The following is a 22,947-nucleotide window of genomic DNA, read 5'->3' on the forward strand; positions in this document are numbered from 1 at the left end:
TACTGCACACCCACCTTACTGCACACCCACCTTACTGTACACCCACCTTACTGCACACCCACCAAACTGTACACCCACCTTACCACACACCCACCTTACCGCACACCCACCTTACCGCACACCCACCTTACCGCACACCCACCTTACCGCACACCCACCTTACCGCACACCCACCTTACCGCACACCCACCTTACCGCACACCCACCTTACCGCACACCCACCTTACCGCACACCCACCTTACCGCACACCCACCTTACCGCACACCCACCTTACCGCACACCCACCTTACCGCACACCCACCTTACCGCACACCCACCTTACCGCACACCCACCTTACCGCACACCCACCTTACCGCACACCCACCTTACCGCACACCCACCTTACCGCACACCCACCTTACCGCACACCCACCTTACCGCACACCCACCTTACCGCACACCCACCTTACCGCACACCCACCTTACCGCACACCCACCTTACCGCACACCCACCTTACCGCACACCCACCTTACCGCACACCCACCTTACCGCACACCCACCTTACCGCACACCCACCTTACCGCACACCCACCTTACCGCACACCCACCTTACCGCACACCCACCTTACCGCACACCCACCTTACCGCACACCCACCTTACCGCACACCCACCTTACCGCACACCCACCTTACCGCACACCCACCTTACCGCACACCCACCTTACCGCACACCCACCGTGCTGCATACCCACCTTACCGCACACCTACCTTACTGCACACCCACCTTACCGCACACCCACCTTACCGCACACCCACCTTACCGCACACCCACCTTACCGCACACCCACCGTACTGTACACCCACCTTAGATTAGATTACTTAGATTAGATTACTTACAGTGTGGAAACAGGCCCTGCGGCCCAACAAGTCCACACCGACCCGCCGAAGTGCAACCCACCCATTTCCCTACATTTACCCTTACCTAACACTACGGGTAATTTAGCATGGCCAATACACCTGACCTGCACATCTTTGGACTGTGGGAGGAAACCGGAGCACCCGGAGGAAACCCAAGCAGACACGGGGAGAACGTGCAAACTCCACACAGTCAGTCACCTGAGGCGGTAATTGAACCCGGGTCTCTGGCGCTGTGAGGCAGCAATGCTAACCACTGTGCCACCGTGCCGCCCACCGTACTGTACACCCACCGTACTGTACACTCACCGGACTGCACACCCACCTTACTGCACAGCCACCTCACTGCACGTCCACCTCACTGCACAACAACCTTACTACAGAATGACCTTATTGTATAACCACCTTGATGTACAACCACCTTACCGTACACCCACCTTACTGCACAACCACCTGACTGCATAATCACCTTACTGCACAACTGCCTTTGTGTACAACCACCTTACTGTATAATCGCTTTACAGTACAGCCACCTTCCTGTACAACCACCGTGCGCACAACTACCATACTGCACACCCACCATACTGCACACCCACCATACTGCACACCCACCTTACTGCACACCCACCTACTGCACAATCACCTTCCTGCACAACCAACTTGCTGTACACCCACCTTACTGCACAATAACCTTACTGTACAGCCCCCTTACTGTACAGCCCCCTTACTGCATACCCACCTTACTACACAACCACGTTACTGTACAACCACTTTTCTGCACAGCCACCTTACTGTATAACCACCCTACTGTACAACCATCTTACGGCACAGCCACCTTACTATATAACCAACTTACTGCACAACCAACTTACTGCATAACCACTTTACTGCACAGCCACTTTACTATACAACCACCTTACTGCTCAACCACCTTACTGTACAATGACCTTACTGCACACACACCTTACTGCACACTCACCTTACTGCACACCCACCTTACTGCACACCCACCTTACTGCACACCCACCTTACTGTACAGCCACCTTACTACACAACCACCGTAATACACAACCACCTTACTGTACAACCACCTTACTGTACAACCACCTTACTGCACACCAACCTACTGCACAACCACCTTACTGTACAACCACCTTACTGCACACCAACCTACTGCACAACCACCTTACTGTACAACCACCTTACTGCACACCAACCTACTGCACAACCACCTTACTGTACAACCACCTTACTGCACACCAACCTACTGCACAACCACCTTACTGTACAACCACCTTACTGCACACCAACCTACTGCACAACCACCTTACTGTACAACCACCTTACTCTATAACCACCTTACTGCACACCTACCTTACTTTAGGGAACATCTCCGAGACACCCGCACCAATCAACCAAATCGCCCAGTGGCTCAACATTTCAACTCCCCCTCCCACTCTGCCGAGGATATGGGAAGGGCTTTTGCCCGAAACGTCGATTTTGCCTGTCCTCGGATGCTGCCTGAATTGCTGTGCTCTTCCAGCACCACTGATCCAGAATCTGGTTTCCAGCATCTGCAGTCATTGTTTTTACACCCACCTTACTACACAACCACCTTACTGTACCACCTTACTGCACACCCACCTTACTGCACACCCACCTTACTACACAGCCACCTTACTGCACAGCCACCTTACTGCACACCCACCTTACTGCACACCCACCTTACTACACAGCCACCTTACTACACAGCCACCTTACTACACAGCCACCTTACTACACAACCACCTTACTACACAACCACCTTACTGTACCACCTTACTGCACACCCACCTTACTGCACAGCCACCTTACTAATGTACTAATCATACCTTGTACATTCACATCCAAATCATTGATTTGGATAACAAACAGTAATGGGCCCAGTACCGACCCTTGAGGCACTCCACTAGTCACAGGCCTCCAGTCTGACAAGCATCCTTCCACTATTATCCTCTGCTTCCTACCATCAAGCCAATTGTGAATCCAATTTGCCAGCTCCGCCTGGATTCCATGCAATGTAACCTTCCAGAGCAGCCTACCAGGCAGAACCTTATCAAAGGCCTTACTGAAATCCATATTAACTATGTCTACCACCCTGCCCTCTTCAACCTTCCTGGTCACTCATCAAAGGACTTGAGCAAATTTGTGAGGGGGGACCTTCGAGAGGTGTATAAGATCACGAGAGGCATGGATAGGTTGCACACACTCAGACTTTTTCCCCAGGGTTGGGGAATCGAGGACTAGAGGGCATCAGTTTAAGGTTAGAGGGGAAAGAATAAAAAGGGAACCTGAGGGGCAACCTTTTTACCCAGAGGGTGGTACACATATGCAATGAGCTGCCAGCGGAAGTGGTTGATGCGGGTACATTAACAACAGTTAAAAGGTATTTGGATAAATACATGCATAGGGAAGGTTTAGAAGGATATGGGCCAAGTGCAGGGAAATGGGGTTAGTGTGGGTGGACATTTTGGTCGGCACGGAGCAGTTTGGGCCAAAGGGCCTGTCTCCGTGCTGTGGGACTCTATGATTGTACTGATGAAGAAAACCTATTTCAGCAACTGGTGGGAGAAAGTAACTGACTGTCTTCAGCCTTTAGGTACTTTTACTGCAGAGACAAAGAGACACACACAATGTCTTCTTCCAGAGTCCTGAAGGCTTCTCACTGCATTGTTCACACCCACAAGCTGTTCAGCTACCCAGGAACCAATCAGCAAATTGTTATCTTGTTGGTGACCTTTTGCATTCAGGACTGGTCACACTTGCACAAACAGAGTCACCCATTGCTTCGAGTCACTCAGTAACAGAGTAATCCACTGCTTCGAGTCACTCAGTAACAGAGTCACCCACTGCTTCGAGTCACTCAGTAACAGAGTAACCCACTGCTTCGAGTCACTCAGTAACAGAGTCACCCACTGCTTCGAGTCATTCAGAAGAAAACAACCCTTTGGTCCAAGTGTGCATTCCAACCATAATTCCAAACTGAACAAGTCCCACCTGCCTGTGTTTGGTGCATAACCCCCCAAACATTTCTTATTCATCTATTTTTCTAAATATCTTTTAAACATTACAACTTTACCTGCATCCACCACTATCCCCGGAGATCAATTCCATACAAACCACTCTCTGTGTAAAAAAAGCCCTTCATGTCTTTTTCAAATTTTTCTCCTCTTACTTTAAAAATATGGCCCCAATCTTCAAATCCTACACCCTCGGGAAAATACACCTGACATTCACCTTATCTATTCCCATCATTTTTTTTACAAATATCTGTAAGGTCACCCCTCAACCTCCAACACTCCACTGAAAAACGTCCTGGCTTATCCATTCTCTTTTTATAAATCAAAGCCTCCATTCCCAGCAGCATCCTGGTAAGTCTTTTCTGAGTCCTCTCCAGCTTAATAATATCCTTCCATAACACTGCTTGAATAAAGTACCAGTGTAAATGCACACACATTGAGTTTCGTAACAATTTTAAAAATACAATAATCATTCCCACAATCCTTGGTTTTAAAACCATCCTTTTCCAGTTCAGTCAGCAATCAAAAATACAGAAGTCAAAAGTATGTGGTTTTACATTGACGTTATGGACCCTACCTTCAAGGACGTAGTGAGCTGTCTGGATACATCGCAGAGCAGGAGTAAAAAGTTACCCACTGCTTCGAGTCACTCAGTAACAGAGTAACCCACTGCTTCGAGTCACTCAGTAACAGAGTAACCCATTGCTTCGAATCACTCAGTAACAGAGTAACCCACTGCTTCGAGTCACTCAGTAACAGAGTAATCCACTGCTTCGAGTCACTCAGTAACAGTCACCTACTGCTTCGAGTCACTCAGTAACAGAGTAACCCATTGCTTCGAGTCACTCAGTAACAGAGTAACCCACTGCTTCGAGTCATTCAGTAACAGAGTAACCCACTGCTTCGAGTCACTCAGTAACAGAGTAACCCATTGCTTCGAGTCACTCAGTAACAGAGTAACCCACTGCTTCGAGTCACTCAGTAACAGAGTCACCCACTGCTTCGAGTCATTCAGTAACAGTCACCTACTGCTTCGAGTCACTCAGTAACAGAGTAACCCATTGCTTCGAGTCACTCAATAACAGAGTCACCTACTGCTTTGGGTCACTCAGTAACAGAGTCACCCACTGCTTCGAGTCACTCAGTAACAGAGTAATCCATTGCTTCGAGTCACTCAGTAACAGAGTCACCCACTGCTTCGAGTCATTCAGTAACAGTCACCTACTGCTTCGAGTCACTCAGTAACAGAGTAACCCACTGCTTCGAGTCACTCAGTAACAGAGTAATCCACTGCTTCGAATCACTCAGTAACAGAGTCACCCACTGCTTCGAGTCACTCAGTAACAGAGTAATCCACTGCTTCGAATCACTCAGTAACAGAGTAACCCACTGCTTCGAGTCACTCAGAAGAAAACAACCCTTTGGTCCAAGTGTGCATTCCAACCATAATTCCAAACTGAACAAGTCCCACCTGCCTGTGTTTGGTGCATAACCCCCCAAACATTTCTTATTCATCTATTTTTCTAAATATCTTTTAAACATTACAACTTTACCTGCATCCACCACTATCCCCGGAGATCAATTCCATACAAACCACTCTCTGTGTAAAAAAAGCCCTTCATGTCTTTTTCAAATTTTTCTCCTCTTACTTTAAAAATATGGCCCCAATCTTCAAATCCTACACCCTCGGGAAAATACACCTGACATTCACCTTATCTATTCCCATCATTTTTTTTACAAATATCTGTAAGGTCACCCCTCAACCTCCAACACTCCACTGAAAAACGTCCTGGCTTATCCATTCTCTTTTTATAAATCAAAGCCTCCATTCCCAGCAGCATCCTGGTAAGTCTTTTCTGAGTCCTCTCCAGCTTAATAATATCCTTCCATAACACTGCTTGAATAAAGTACCAGTGTAAATGCACACACATTGAGTTTCGTAACAATTTTAAAAATACAATAATCATTCCCACAATCCTTGGTTTTAAAACCATCCTTTTCCAGTTCAGTCAGCAATCAAAAATACAGAAGTCAAAAGTATGTGGTTTTACATTGACGTTATGGACCCTACCTTCAAGGACGTAGTGAGCTGTCTGGATACATCGCAGAGCAGGAGATGAGTAGACACATTGGATCATCAGTTCTTGTTCTTGTACTGCTTCACCTAGTTACCAAATGAAAATAGCAGTTTCTTACTCTCGAAATTAAAAACATTTCACAGCTCTTTGAAAGAGCTAGAGATAAAAAAAAAACCCCTGCAGATGCTGGAATCCAAAGCGACAGGCAGGAGGTGGAAGAACACAGTGAGCCAGGCAGCATCAGGAGGGGGAGAGGTCGGGACTGAAGCAGGGTTTTACCCGAAACATTGACATCTCCAGCCCCTGATGCTGCCTGGATCACTGTGTTCTTCCAGCCTCCCGCTTTGAAAGACCTAGTGAATTCCATTCCCTTCCAAAGCTCAGTATAAATCCCTTTAGAAAGTTGTGATTCTATGTACTCCCATTGCTTTTTCACCTTCTTGATCACAACAACCCACTCTCTTCAAAACCTTATTCCTGTTACAGCTGGTCCTTTGATCCATCTATTGCACAATTTCTGATCCTCTTGCCACTAAAAACAATACTTGCTTCTTCACTTCAACAAAACTCATTGGGTTCAAACTTGCTTTAAATCTCCCTTTTAGCTTTTTGGCTGTGAAAAATAATGCACCTCTTCCAGTCTCTGTACATAGCTGAAGCCCTTTATCACTGCACCATCTCTTAACCTCTGGCAGCTGAATTGGCCATAATTAAGCCTGGATTTTGACTCCCCAAGTTGTCTTCACCAGCTCAAGGAAGTTGCTCAAATTAAAGAAGACAAAGGTAACATTTCAAAGACTTCCTGAAAGCTTTTCTCAACAAATGCAACTTGGATTTCAATGCATGGGGCAGCAGGGTGGCTTTGTGTGGAGTGGCACATTGGCTCAGTGGTTAGCACTGCTAGATCACAGCGCCAGGGAGCCGGATTCAATTCCCATCTCGGGTGACTGTCTGTGTGGAGTTTTCCTATTCTCACTGTGTCTGCGTGGGTGTGCTCCAGTTCCCTCCCACAATCCAAAGATGTGCAGTTTAGGTGAATTGGCCATGCTAAACTGCCCGTAGTGTTAGGAGCATTAGGCAGGGGTAAACATAGGGTTACTCTTCGGAGGGTTGGTGTGGACTTGTTGGGCCGAAGGGCCTGTTTCCACACTGTAGGGAATGTAATCCTTGTTCAGAAGAAACCAGTTGTGAGGAAACTCCTATGTGAAGGGACACAATCCTTTGAGAATACTCAGTGGTGAACATAGAACATTACAGCACAGTACAGGTCCTTCAGCCTGTTACAACACAGGGTAAACCCCTCTGCTAATTTAAACCCGACACACAGAGAAGCTTACCACGCGCCATAATCTGTTACATTCCGAGCAGCAAAGAATTATCCCAGAGGTCACTATTTAAAGTAAAAATTATCAATTTTATTGTTTAAGTCCAACAGAGAGTATTAAAACCAACAACTATTAATAACTCCTTTCTCTTAAATCTATCTTTTACCTCCAACTCCACAATACTGGTCTGATAAAAATTCCTGACTAAGATTTACAAAAAAATCATATTTCAAAAACCACTCAGCTTTGTCAATTCCCCTTTGTAGATTTTTTTCTAAGTTGGTTTCAGTGTTCTGTTGTGCAAACTTCTTGCACATAGGTATCTTTCAGAGAGTTCTTCAGCTAGTAGTTTGTGTTTATGGATGTTCTTGGCAGTTCTTCTCCCAATTGTTCAAAATGTCTGGTTTTATACCCCAGAACATCAGATCAGTTCATTGGTTTTGATGTTGTCAAAACACTAAATTCAAATTTGATTGGATTCTGGTATCTTGGTGCATAATTTAAACTGATTAGCTGACTTTTGCATTTGTTTTTGTTTCACGGCAAATCAGCTGCAATTATTTTTTTCAATCAAGTATTATATTCTTACTTTGTTCAGGACTCTGTGCTTTGTCAGTCCTTGCTAGCTTTTCAATTCTCTTACACGTACAGTATACATTTACACTTTCATAACAGGCCCTGGTGTTGCGCCAACCTGTGGAACCTATCTGAAGCCCATCTAATCTACACTATGCCATTCTCATCCATATGTCTATCCAATGATCATTTAAATGCCCTTAAAGTTGGCGAGTCTACTACTGTTGCAGGCAGTGTGTCCCACGCCCCTACTACTCTCTGAGTAAAGAAACTACCCCTGACATTTCTCCTATATCTATCACTCCTCAATTTAAAGCTATGTCCCCTCATGCTAGCCATCACTATCTGAGGAAAAAGGCTCTCATTATCTAAGCCTGACTAGCTTATATGTCTCAATTAAGTCACCTCTCAACCTTCTTCTCTCAAACGAAAACAGCCTCAAGTCCCTCAGCCTTTTCTCTTAGACCTTCCCTCCATACCAGGCAACATCCTAGTAAATCTCCTCTGCACACTTTCCAAAGCTTCCACATCCTTTTCATAATGCGGTGACCAGAACTGTACTCAGTGCGGCCGCACGAGATTTTTGTACAGCTGCAGCATGACCTTGTGGCTCCAAAATTCAATCCCTCTGCAAATAAAAGCCAACACACCATATACCTTCCTAACAACCCTATCAACCTGGGTGGCAACTTTCAGGGATCTATGTACATGGATACAGAGATCTCTCTGCTCATCTACACTACCAAGAATCTTACCATTAGCCCAGTACTCTTTATTCCTGTTACTCCTTCCAAAGTGAATCACCTCACATTTTTCTGCATTAAACTCCATTTTCCACCTCTCAGCCCAGCTCTGCAGCTTATCTATGTCCCTCTGTAACCTGTATCATCCTTTATCACTGTCCTCAACTCTACTGACCTTAGTTTTCAACTGCAAATTTACTAACCCATCCTTCTACACACTCATCCAGGTCATTTATAAAAATGACAAACAGCAGTGAACCCAAAACAGATCCTTGCGGGACACCACGAGTAACTGAGCTTCAGGATGAACATTTCCCATCAACCATCACCCTCTGTCTTCTTTCAGCTAGCCAACTTCTGATCCAAACCGCTAAATCACCCTCAATCCCATGCCTCCGTATTTTGTGCAGTAGTCTACCATGGGGAACCTTATCAAACACCTTACTGAAATCCATATACACCACATCAACCGCTTTACCCTCATCCACCTGTTTGGTCACCTTCTCAAAGAACTCAGTAACGTTTGTGAGGCATGATCTACCCTTCACAAAACTGTGTTGACTATCCCTAATCAACTTATTCCTCTCTAGTTGATGATAAATCCTATCTCTTATAACCTTTTCCAACACTTTTCCCACAACTGAAGTAAGGTTCAATGTTATATAATTACCAGGGTTGTCTCTATTCCCCTTCTTGAACAAAGGGGCAAAGTGAGGTGCAGAAAAGGAACCAGAGAAAGGAATGCCAATGATTCCAAGGCCAAGGATCAACTCCATCTCCTGGAAACATCTGCCAAGTGTAGTCAGAGATGTGGCTCCGGGATCGGGCTACACAAGACCCCATAGAATGGGTGACCATAACAAAGAGTTTCCAAGGTGGACAATCATGCTCATTAGTGAGTGATTACTACTGCTGATGAGTCAATGACCTCAGAATTAAGGCACCCCAAGGGAGTAGAATCCACAATAGGATTTAGTTTTATATCAGTTTGAAAAGGAGAAGATCGGGTCTAAGTCTAGTGCTTTAAACCCAAACAAGGGTAAGTATGTGTGTAAGAAAGCTGAGTGAGTTGAAGTAAGCTGGCATACTAGGATAAGGCAATAGAGACATAGTAGTGGACATTTAAGGGAATATTTCAGTATACTCAGTGTTTATGCCTACTGTAAAATAAAATTCTCAAGCAACAACCCACCAAATATGGTTAAAATAAAGTAGTTGGGGAAATCATCAGACTTGGGAAAGAAACATAGAACAGCACATGGTGAAAGACAGTCGGATAATTGGTCAGAATATAAAGAGTGGGAAGTTAGGGAAGTGATTGCTGGGTCCATGGTGAGATACTTGTATCACTGATATTCACAAGTGAGGAGCCAGAAGACTGAAGGTTAGTTAACGTGGTGCCACTATTTAAGAAAGGCAGAAAGGAAAATCCAGGGAACTATAGAGTGATGAACCTGACATCAGTGGAGGCCATGTTGTTGGAGGAAATCCCAAGGGACAGGACTTACATGTATTTGGAAAGCCAAGGACTGATTAGGGATCATCAACATGGCTTTGTGTGTGGAAATCATGTCTCACAAACTTGATTGAGTGTTTTGAAGAGGTAACAAAGAGGATTGATGGGGACAAAGTGGTGGACGTGATCTATATAGATTTCAGGAAGGCGTTTGACAAGGTTACGCATTGTAGACTAGTTAGCAAGGTTAGATCACATGGAACACAGCAAGAACTAGCCATTTGGATGTAGAATTGTGCCATAGGTAGGGGACAGAGGGGGGTGGTGGAGGGTTGCTTTTCAGACTGGAGGTCTCTGACCAGCAGTGTGCCACAAGGATCGGTGCAGAGTCCTCTGCTTTTCATCATTTAATTAAATTAATGGGACGTGAACATAGGAGGTATGGTTAGTAAATTTGGTTTAGCAGATCACCCCAAAATTGGCGGTGGAGTGGACAGTGAAGAAGGTTACCTCAAAGCACAATGGGATCTGGATCAGATGGGCCAATGGGCTGAGGTGTGGCAGATGGCGTTTAATTTAGATAAATGCGAGATGCAGCATTTTAGGAAAGCAAATCTTAGCAGGACTTATACACTTAATTGTAAGGTCCTGGGGAATGTTGCTAAACAAAGAGACCTTGGAGTGCAGGTTCATAACTCCTTGAAAGTGGAGTCGTAAGTAGATAGGATAGTGAAGAAGGCGTTTGGTATGCTTTCCTTTATTAGTCAGAGTATTGAGTACAGGAGTTGGGAGGTCATGTTGTGGCTGTACAGGACATTGGTTAGGCCACTGTTGGAATATTGCGTGCAATTCTGGTCTCCTTCCTATCAGAAAGATGTTGTGAAATTTGAAAGGGTTCAGAAAAGATTTACAAGGATGTTGCCAGGGTTGGAGGATTTGAGCTACAGGGAGACGCTGAACAGGCTGGGGCTGTTTTCCCTGGAGCGTTGGAGGCTGAAGGGTGACCTTATAGAGGTTTATAAAATCATGAGGAACATGGTTAGGATAAATAGACAAGGCCTTTTCCCTGGGGCAAGGGAGTCCAGAACTAGAAGGTATAGCTTTAGGGTAAGAGTGGAAAGATATAAAAGAGATCTAAGGAGCAATCTTTTCAGACAGAGGGTGGTGCGTGTATGGAATGAGCTGCCAGAGTAAGTGGTGGAGGCTGGTACAATTACAGCATGTAAAGGGCATCTGGATGGGTATATGAATGGGAAAGATTTAGAGGGATATAGGCCAAGTGCTGGCAAATGGGACAAGGTTGGGTTGGGATATCTGGTTGGCATGGATGAGTTGGACCGAAGGGTCTGTTTCCATGCTGTCACATCTCTTATGACTCTATGACTCTTGTTAAGAGGAAGAAAAAGGCTTATAGAGTCATAGAGTCATAGAGATGTACAGCATGGAAACAGACCCTTCAGTCCAACCTGTCCATGCCGACCAGATATCCCAACCCAATCTAGTCCCACCTTCCAGCACCCAGCCCATATCCCTCCAAACCCTTCCTATTCATATACCCATCCAAATGTTTCTTAAATGTTGCAATTGTACCAGCTTCTACCACATCCTCTGGCAGCTCATTCCATACACATACCACCCTCTGTGTGAAAGGTTGCCCCGTGGTTCTCTTTTATATCTTTCCCCTCCGCTATGTACTCTAGTTCTGGACTCCCCGACCCCAGGGAAAAGACTTTGTCTATTTATCCTATCCATGGCCCTCGTAATTTTGTAAACCTCTATAAGGTCACCCCTCAGCCTCCGACGCTTTAGGGAAAACAGCCCCAGCCTGTTCAGCCTCTCCCTGTAGCTCAGATCCTCCAACCCTGGCAACCTCCTTGTAAATCTTTTCTGAACCCTTTCAAGTTTCACAACATCTTTCCGATAGGAAGGAGACCAGAATTGCACACAATATTCCAACAATGGCCTAACCAATGTCCTGTACAGCCTCAACATGACCTCCCAACCCCTGTACTCAATACTCTGACTAATAAAGGAAAGCATACCAAACGCCTTCTACACTATCCTATCTTCCTGCGACTCCACTTTCAAGGAGCTATGAACCTGCACTCCAAGGTCTCTTTGTTCAGCAACACTCCATAGGACCTTACCATTAAGTATGTAAGGATGAGATGTGAAGGCTCAGTTAGGGTGCTTGAGAGTTACATGTTAGCCAGGAAAAACCTAAAGAGAGAGTTAAGAAGAGCCAGGAGGGGACATGACCCTATCTGCTAATGACTTTTCAAGGAAAACCCTAAATCTTTCTATACGTATATGAGGGATAAAAGAATGATTGCAGTAAGGTTAGAGCCAATCAAGGACAGAAGTGGGAAGCTGTGTGTGGAGACCAAGGAGAGAGGGGAAGTGCTCAATGAATATTTTTCGTCAGTATTCACACTGGAAAAAGACAATGCAACAGGAAGAAAGAGTACTCGGCTAATGGTAAGATTCTTTGTAGTGTCGATGAGCAGAGAGATTTCGGTGCCTGTGTACATAGATCCCTGAAAGTTGCCACCCAGGTTAATAGGGTTGTTGAGAAGGGACATGGTGTGTTGGTGTTTATTGGTAGAGGGATTGAGTTTCGGAGCCATGAGGTCATGCTGCAGCTGTACAAAACTGTGGTGCAGCCGCACTTGGAGTATTGCGTCCAGTTCTGGTCACCGCATTATTGGAAGGCTGTGGAAGCTTTGGAAAGGGTTCAGAGGAGATTTACCAGAACGTTGCCTGGTATGGAGGGAAGGTCTTATGAGGAAAGGCTGAGGGACTTGAGGCTGTTTGCGTTAGAGAAAAGGTTGAGAGATGACTTAATTGAGGCATATAAGATAATGTGAGGGTTTGATAGGGTGGACAATGAGAGCCTTTTTCCTCAGATGATGATGGCTAGCACGAGGGGACATAGCTTTAAATTGAGGGGTGATAGATATGGGACAGATGTCAGAGGTAGTTTCTTTACTCAGAGTAGTAGGGGAGTGGAACACCCTGCCTGCAGCAGGAGTAGACTCGCCAATGTTAAGGGCTTTTAAATGGTCATTGGATAGACATATGGATGATAATGGAATAGTGTAGGTTAGATGGGCTTCAGATTGGTTTCACAGGTTGGTGCAACATTGCGGGCTGAAAGGAATTTACTGCGCTGTAATGTTCTATGTTTGAAAATCTCTTCACCCCCAAGAGAATTCATTTTGTGTCATTTTGAACTGTCTGTAGATTCAAAGTGATGAAGCACTCATTCCTGATGAAAGACTCATTCCTGATGAAAGGCTCATTCCTAATGAAAGGCTCATTCCTGATGAAAGGCTCATTCCTGATGAAGGACTCATTCCTGATGAAAGACTCATTCCTGATGAAAGGCTCATTCCTGATGAAAGGCTCATTCCTGACGAAGGACTCATTCCTGATGAAAGGCTCATTCCTGACGAAGGACTCATTCCTGATGAAAGACTCATTCCTGATGAAAGACTCATTCCTGATGAAAGGCTCATTCCTGATGAAAGGCTTATGCCTGAAACATCGATTCCCCTGCTCCTTGGATGCTGCCTGGCTGGCTGTGATTTTCCAGCAACACACTCTTTGAATAGTTTCAAACTGAATGACTGAGTTAAAACAGGATGGTTCTGAAGGCCGTGAAAAGCAGCATCTGCAACTCACCCATTAACTGAGACTGGAATATTCCACAGGATGACAAGGGAGCATCATGTTCATAATCCTTGGTACCTCCAGCTCGTTGGGGGATACTGTGAGGGAAGTTTAAATCTGGTCTGATATATCTCCCTAAAAATATGAAAACAGTTGTATAACATAGTTAGGCTTCGCGGGTCTGACGTTTCAGTGTCTTTACTTTGCAGCAATTATGATTTTTGTGTGTCAATCTCTCTCCGTCCGGATACAAGTTTAATCAGAAATGTGATTGTTCAGCTTTGTGCTGGTGTATGGAGTGAACCACAAGTGAGAAATGAAAACAGAAAATGCTCAGCCAGCAGGACTGGCAGCATCCATGGAGAGAAGAATAATTAATGTTTTCTCAGCAAGTTGCCAGGAAGGAGGGACAGTGAAGGAAAATGGGCTTAAACTGTCTTTGGAGGCTGGAAATCTCACACGCTGGAGCAAAGTGGGGTTTGACCCAAGACAGAATATGAAGAAGGAAAAGGCAAATGGAAGGAAAGGAGAATTTAATTCCAATGAATTTTATTTTGCAACAGTCGAGAACAACAACAAAATAATCCCTGTCCTTTGCTGATGAATTCCATACATTGAAAAACACAACATGTCACAATCGCAAATATTTTAGACTAAAATCCTCAACCGAACCTTCTGTTTTCCAGTGTAATTTTCCAATAGAGTTTTCTGCTATTTTTCAGATCTTTGAGAAGTATTTGTTTTCTTTCAGGTAATTCAATATTTTTCAGCTGTCTTGTGAGATCGAGGACATCTCAGCTCAAGGTGGATTTTCACCCACAATGCCTGTGCAGTGAATTTAACAGAAGATCAGAGACTGCCCTGATTTCTAATGCCCCATTCCTCGCTTCAACAGCTATTACATTGTTCTTAGTGGGTCCTTCCCATTTGACAACTAATCCCAGGGTTTGCACACAATGCGGTTGCTCCCAATTTGGTTTGGACTTCTCCAGAATGACCTGTGTCTTTCTGAGCACAGTGCACAGATATGGCCTACCTAAAAACATAGTTTCCAATGAAATGTTCTAATATCTAATCAAGCTGTTTGGAAATGCTATTACACATGTCTAGAGCAAGTGGGACTCAAAGCCATGTCACTTGGCTCAGAGGTAGAGGCAAGATCAATGAGACCTCCCAAAGAAGCTGTCTCACTATTAGAAACACTGCACACCTGGTCTGAGCTTCAAATTGGTGGTAAGGCTAATAAATATATAAGAGACAACATAATTAAGTGAATGATATAATTAATTGCATTTCATTATGCATAGTGGTGCAGGAGATATGTCGAGGCTGTAGTATGTGGGAGCTCGGGGATACCAGGGCAAACATGGCTATAGTTGTTTGAATTTTTTGCAGCTTCACCTCAGACTTTATGAACAGAAGATTGAACTATAGACTACAGAACACATCAGGATGGGGGACAAGTTAAACACATTCATTGTACCAGGAGACAGTCACACCTCTTAGAATAGGATTTTCTGATTTGCTGATTAGTTAAGATCAGTGTGGTGACACTGTGTGTGAGGCAGGTAAGTGGACCCAGAGACAGCAGTGCAGAAATATTAACTTCTGCAATTGATCAACCAGTTTGATGTTTTCTTGCTTGTTTAGATGAGAGTGGGGGCTGCAGTGTGGATATGGAAATTGACCATGGAACAGGAGTGTGATGGCCTAGTGGTATTAACACTGAACTGTTCATCCAGAGATGCAGGTTATGTTCTGGGGACCTGGGTCTGAATCCTATTATAGCAGATGGTGGAATTTGAATTCAAATCATTGTTGATTGTTGGAAAAACTCATCTGGTTCACTAAGGTCCTTCGGGAAGGAAACTGCCATCTTCACCTGATCTAGAACACACATGACTCCAGACTAACAGCAATGTGGTTGTCTCTTATACTGCTCTTTGGGATGGACAAAACATTCTGACCTCAGCAGTGATGCCCTCATCCCATGAATGAATAAAAATAGTATTTAAGTGGTGAAGGAACAAGGAATGTTGAGGTACGAGGGGACAGTATAGTGAGGGGAATTGACATGCTCTCTGCAGCACTGAGCATGTGTCCAGATGGCTGTGTTTCTGCATGGTATCTGCTCGAAGCTGGTGAAGAACTGGCAGTGGGTTGGGGAGGACCCAGTTCTGGCCCATTCAGGCATCAGTGACATAGACTGAACTAGGAAAGAGGTTTGACAGGGAGAATACGAGGAACCAATCATTACATGAAACAAAGAACCTCTCAGGTTATAATCAGGGCTCTGGTGGTGCATTGGTAGTGCTCCTACTAGTGAGAGGTGGGCATGATTAGGGTGGGATGCCTTATTTCCCCTGACAACTCCATTTTAATTTAGTTTTGTTCATTCATTCACAGGATGAGTGGTGGGGAGAGCACTGGGAAGCATTATCGTCCACACAAATGTCATTTTAATTTGATCCCCTTGTTTTTTTTTCAGTTCCAGGGCTCTAATGAACTCCTTGACTTGTTTTTAATTTGATTTTTTTTTAAAAGTCAGGCAGAAGGAGAGCTTTGTGGATCTGAATCAAGATACAAGCTCTTTGTGAATAAAATCAGAAAGCTGAGTAAGATCTTCACTGCTGGGCCCAGTGTAATTCTCACAGCTATTGTCATTGCAATACCACAAGGATTACAACTGCTCACAATACACATTAAACAATGGGATGTGGAGACCAATTGTAATATTTCCAAATCTGCTGTGGACACAAACTTTGGTGGGAGCATAAGTTGTGAGGAAGATGCAAGGAGGCTTCATAGAAAGATAAAAGCTAGAGGCCAGAGGGTGACATTTACATAGAACATAGAACATTACAGCGCAGTACAGGCCCTTCGGCCCTCGATGTTGCGCTCACCTGTGGAATTAATCTGATGCCCATCTAATCTACACTATTCCATTATCATCCATATGCCTATCCATTGACCATTTAAATGACCTGAAAGTTGGTGAGTCTACTCCTGTTGCAGGCAGTGCGTTCCACACCCCTTATACTCTCTGAGTAAAGAAACTTCCTCTGACATCTGTCCTATATCTATCATCTCTCAATTTAAAGCTATGTCCCCTTGTGCTAACCATCACCATCCGAGGAAAAAGGCTCTCACTGTCCACCCTATCTAACCCTCTGATTATCTTAAACGTCTCGATTAAGTCACTTCTCAATCTTCTTGTCTCCAATGAAAACAGCCTCAGTTCCCTCAGCCTTTCCTCATAAGACCTTCCCTCCATACCAGCAACATCCTCTGAACCCTTTCCAAAGCTTCCACATCCTTCCTATAATGTGGTGACCTCGTGGCTCCAAAACACAATCCCCCTACCAACAAATGCCAACACGCCATATGCCTTCTTAACAATCTTATCAACCTGGGTGGCAACTTTTCAGAGACACCGAGATCTCTCTGTTCATCTGCACTACCCAGAATTTTACCATTAGCCCAGTACTCTGCATTCCTGTTACTTCTTCCAAAGTGAACTACCTCACACTTTTCCACCTTAACCTCCATTTGCCACTTCTCAGCCCAGCTCTGCACCTTATCAAATCCCTCTGTAACCCACAACATCCTTCGGCACTATCCAGAACTCTAGGCGGAGGTGGGTACTGCAGATGCTGGAGATTCGAGTTAAGCCTATTCCTGATGAAGGACTTTTGCCCAAAATGTCGATTGTCCTGCTCCTTGGATGCTGCCTGACCCACTCTGCTTTTCTAATCTTGACTATCCAGAACTCTGCCTACCTTAGTATCATCCGCAAATTTACTAACCCATCCTGCTACACCCACATCCAGATCATTTATAAAAATGACAAACAGCAGCGGCCCCAAAACAGATCGTTACCCCTCAATTTTGCCCCTCAGTGTGCTCCATCATGCACTACGATCACTGCTGATGCCCTCTCCCGGCTTTCTCCCTGTCCCCTTCGATGCCTTTAATATCTAAAAGATACCTTTCTCTTTCTTGGATGTGTTCAGTGATTTGACCTCCACTGTTTTCTGTGGTAGAGAATTCCTCAAGTTCGCTACCCTCTGAGTGAAGTAATCTTTCCTTCTTTCAGTCTGAAATGGTCTACCCTGTATCCTGAGACTGTGTCCCCTGGTCCAAGACTTCTCAGCCAGGGAATCATCCTCCCTGATTCTCGTCTGACTCGTCCTGTTAGAATTTTATTTGTTTATAAAATCTAGTGAAGACCATAAGACTGTAAGACGTAGGAGTAGAAATTAGCCATTCAGCCCATCGGGTCAGCTCTGCCATTCAATCATGGCTGATAAGTTTCTTAACCTCATTCTCCCGCTTTCTCCCCCTAACCTTTGATCCCCTTGATGTCCAGGAACCTATCTCTCTCAGTCTTAAATGTACTCAATGGCCTGGCCTCCACAGCCTTCAATGCATTCCATAGATTCCCTACTCTCTGGCTGAAGAAGTTTCTCCTTATCTCCGTTCTGAAAGGTCTTCCCTTTATTCTAAGGCTGTGCCCTCTGCTCCTAGTCTCTCCTGCCAATGGAATACATGCCAGTAGAACTGATCCTTCCTCAGGGAACAGTCCTGCCATTCCCGGTATCAGCCGAGTGAACCTGCCTATTGCAATTATATTCTCTGCTGGGTAGGGAGACCAAAAACGCACACAAGACTCCGGGTGTGATCTCACCAAAGCTCTGTATAACTGTAGTAAGACATCTCTAATTCTGAACTCAAATCATCTTATAATGAAGGCCAATAAACTATATACCTTTCTAATTTCTTGCTGCCTACTTGCCTGTCTACTTTCATTGTACCAGGACACCCAAATCCATTTGTATATCCATATTTCCTAATGTATCACCATTTAAATAACACCCTGTCTTTCTGTTTTTCACAGAGAAGTGTGTATAACTTCACATTTAGCCATACTATACTCCAAGTGAACCCACATGAATTGTATGTTCTTTGTTTTAGTTTGTGTGATGATACGTTTGCGTGTATGTTCCAGCTTGTGTCATCGTACGGATGTATGTACATCTCAGTAACACTTTGAAAAATGATTTGGTGTGAGTATTGGTTGTTTCAGTTAGTCAGTAGGAAGAACAGAAAAGAGAAAGCTGTGGGAAATTGGTTACGAATCTGTCAAGAGATTGACCTGAGATGACTAACCAGTAAGTGACAGAACTGTGCACTTGTCATCTCAAACCCACCTTCAGTGGTATTATCATCTCAAACCCACCTTCAATGGTATTATCATCTCGATCCCACCTTCAGTGGTATTATCATCACGAACCTACCTTCAGTGGTAATGCACTGTGTCAACCAAGACTTGCCAAACACCAGGTCAACTCTCTCAGCGTGTCGCATCGTCAGAACACACCTCCTCAAGGTAGCTGCTTCAATCAACTGCAAGACAGGACAGATTAAAAGTCAAGTTGTAAACGTGGATCTCGAGTTAAGGATCAATATTTTACAGAATTAAACTTGTTTACCATGAAATGTAAGAAGTATCAAAATGTTAATTTGGGTAGCAATTTTACCTAAATGTCAACAATTAGATTTATTTACATTACAATTAATATTACCAATTGGATTTAAAAAGCTAGCCTCAGGAACAGTGACCATGAATCCATTGTTGATTGTTGTAAAAGTCCATGGGATTCACCACTGCCTTTCAGGGCCAGCACGATGGCTCAGTGGGCAATGCTGCCTCACAGCGCCAGGGACATGGGTTTGATTCCAGCCTCAGGTGACTGTCCACATGGAGTTTTCACTTTCTTCCCTTGTTTGCATGGGTTTCTCTGTCGGGTGCTCTGGTTTCCTCCCACAGCCCAAAGATGTGCAGGTTAGGTGGATTAGCCATGGAAAATGTGGGATTACAGGGAAACAGTGGGAGGACTGAGTCTGGGTGGGATGGCCTTTGGAGGGTCAATACAGACTCAATGGGCTGAACGGCCTCTTTCTGCACTGTAGGAAATGATTCTATCATTCTCTGACACTGCTGTCCTGACCTGTCTTGGTCTGGTCTACATGCGACTGCAGACCCACAGCATGTGGTTGACTCTGAGCTGCCCTCAGAAATGGCCGAGCAAACCTGTTACAATGCCAAATCAAAGAATGAAACTGGATGGATCACCTAACATTGTCCTGGGCACCAGAAACAACAATGACAAACACAACCCTAATTACCCTGCAAAGTCAGCCATACAAACATTTGGGTGCTGGTGCTAAAATTGGGAGCTGTTTCACAGACTAGTTAAGAGATAGTCTAATGTAGTCACAATCACTGAATCCTACCTTTTCAGATTGGAAATATCCATAGTTTACAAACCAAAGTCAAAGTCAAGATTGGAAGTAAACATTGATAAGGAAAAGTGAGACAAGAACATCTAAAGTAAGACCGATAGCTCCCTGGCTAGTGTAGTGTCCCGAATGCCTCATCCTCTGCCTTGGGACCCTACAATCACACAACATCAACATCGACTTCACTAGTTGCCAAATCTCCCCTCCCACCACCTCATCTCAGATCCAAACCCCAACTCGGCATCGCCCTCTTGAACTGTCCTACCTGTTCATCTTCCTTCCCACCTACCCACTCCACCCTCCACTCCAACCTATCACCATCACCCCCCACCTTCATCTACCTATTGCATTCCCAGCTACCTTCCCCCAACCTCACCTCCCTCCTATTTATCTCTCAGTTTCCTTCCTCCTCCACATTCCTGATGAAGGGCTTATGCCCAAAATGTCAGCTCTCTTGCTCCTCGAATGCTTCCTGACCTGATGTGCTTTTCCAGCAACACACTTTTCAAGTATGAACTAAAAAGTTCATGGATAAAGCACCTCTTTCCCTCTGCGCTGAATTTCCTTGCTGCTTCCAAAGTCCCTGCACGATATAGTCAGTCCATCTGCGCCCCATTCCAGATGTGATCTTTGCTTCCTGACCACATGACGTTGATGGCTTCTTTTCTGTTCTGACAACTTAAAAACATCAGCACAAATCCTCACAACTTGGGGACTTTATAAAATAAATCCTTCTGTTCTCCTGAACTGAAACCTCTAAAGAATTGAAATAGACTGGTGCCCCCTCCCCCTGCCCCACCCCCGCAGTGTTTTTTCTGAATTTCATAAAAGTCCAACTTTTAAACACTTCCTCAGCTAACATTCTAGGAATCCTGTTAGGCACTCAGCATAGGTCAGATACTTATTTGAAATTATGTCCTCAGTTATAGAATCATAGAGTCATGCAGATGTACAGCACAGAGACAAGTCAAATGGTCCAACTTGTCCATGCCAACCAGGTATCCTAAATTAATCTAGTCCCATTTGCCAAACCCTCTTAACCCTTCCTATTCATATACCCATGCAGATGCCTTTTCAATGTAATAGTACCAGCCTCCACCACTTCCTCTGGCAGCTCATTCCATACATACACCACCCTTTGCATGAAAATGTTGCCCTTTAGGTCCCTTTCAAATGTTTCCCCTCTCACCTGAAACCTTTGCCCTCTAGTTCTGGACTACCCCACCCCAGAGAAAAGATCTTGTCTATTTATCCTATCTATGCCCCTCATGATTTCATAAACTGCTACAAAGTCACCCCTCCGCCTCTGACGCTCCAGGGAACAGCCCCAGCCTGTTCAGTCTCTCCCTATAGCTCAAATCCTCCAACCCTGGCAACATCCTTGTAAATCTTTTCTGAACCCGTTCAAGTTTCACAACATCCTTCCAATAGGAAGGAGACCAGAATTGCACACAATATTACAAAAGTGGCCTAACCAATATCCTGTACAGCCGCAACATGAACTCCCAACTCCTGTACTCAATACTCTGACCAATAAAGGAAAGCATACCAAACACCTTCTTCACTATCCTATCTACCTGTGACTCCACTTTCAAGGAGCTATGAACCTGCACTCCAAGGTCTCTGTATTCAGTGACACACCACTGACTATACTTACCATTAAGTGTATAAGTCCTGTTCTGATTTGCTTTTCCAAAATGCAGCACCTCGCATTTATCTAAATTAAGCTTCAACTGCCACTGTTCAGCCCATTGGCCCATCTGGTCCAGATCCTGTTGTAATCTGAGGTAATCTTCTTCACTGTCCACTACACCTCCCAATTTTAGTGTCATCTGCAAACTTACTAAGTATACCTCTTATGTCCACATCCATAACATTTATATAAATGACAAAAAAACAGTGGACCCAGCACCGATCCTTGTGGCACTCCACTGGTCACAGGCCTCCAGTCTGAAAAACAACCCTCCACCACCACCCTCTGTCTTCTACCTTTGAGCCGGTTCTGTATCCAAATGGCTAGTTCTCCCTGTATTCCATGAGATCTAACCTTGTTAATCATTGTCCCACGGGGAACCTTGTCAAATGTCTTACTGAAGTTCATATAGATCATGTTCACTACCCTACCCTCATCAATCCTCTTTGTTATTAGTTCAAAAAATTTAATCAAGTTAGTGAGATATGATTTCCCACACACAAAGCCATACCGACTATCCCTAATCAGTCCTTGCCTTTCCAAATACATGTAATTAAAAATCACACAACACCAGGTCAGAGTCCAACAGGTTTGTGGGATGCAATTGTAAGGCACAGAATTTATGGCAAAAGTTTATCGTGTGATGTAACTGAAACTATACATTGAAAAATACCCTGATTGTTAGTTAAGTCTCTGATCTGTTAGAATGACCATGTTAGTTTCACTTCTTTCATATGTAAATCATGAAACTTTTTTTTAAAAAAGTTACATTCTCAGGCAACTTTTGCTATAAATTCTGTGCCTTACAATTGCGTCCACAACCACCTGATGAAGGAGCAGCACTCTGAAAGCTACTGCTCCCAAATAAACCTGTTGGACTCTAACCTGGTGTTGTGTGATTTTTAACTTTGTACACCCCAGTCCAACACCAGCATCTCCAAATCACAAATACATGTAAATCTTGTCCCTCAGGATTCCCTCCAACAACTTGCCCACCACCGACTTATAGAGTCATACAGTCATAGAGATGTACAGCACGGAAACAGACCCTTCAGTCCAACCCATCCATGCCAACCAGATATCCCAACCCAATCTAGTCCCACCTGCCAGCAACCGGCCCATATCCCTCCAAACCCTTCCTATTC

At 44.5% G+C, this 22,947-nt stretch overlaps 1 protein-coding gene across 4 annotated transcripts in view; it reads right to left on the reverse strand.

The window, feature by feature from the left end:
* The window catches only part of LOC122555449 (ubiquitin-associated and SH3 domain-containing protein A-like), a 76,493-nt gene that overhangs the window by 38,726 nt on the left and 14,820 nt on the right, over nucleotides 1–22,947 (reverse strand). For all 4 annotated transcript variants that reach the window (XM_043701465.1, XM_043701464.1, XM_043701467.1 and 1 more), the window contains exons 3-5: nucleotides 19,104–19,212; nucleotides 13,819–13,941; nucleotides 6,028–6,120 (exon numbers count right to left, since the gene is read on the reverse strand). In XM_043701465.1, coding sequence (XP_043557400.1) covers nucleotides 6,028–6,120; nucleotides 13,819–13,941; nucleotides 19,104–19,212 — 325 coding nt within the window. The remainder of the gene's footprint in view (nucleotides 1–6,027; nucleotides 6,121–13,818; nucleotides 13,942–19,103; nucleotides 19,213–22,947) is intronic.

Source organism: Chiloscyllium plagiosum, chromosome 12 (genome assembly GCF_004010195.1).
Source record: "Chiloscyllium plagiosum isolate BGI_BamShark_2017 chromosome 12, ASM401019v2, whole genome shotgun sequence".
Lineage (NCBI taxonomy): Eukaryota > Metazoa > Chordata > Chondrichthyes > Orectolobiformes > Hemiscylliidae > Chiloscyllium > Chiloscyllium plagiosum.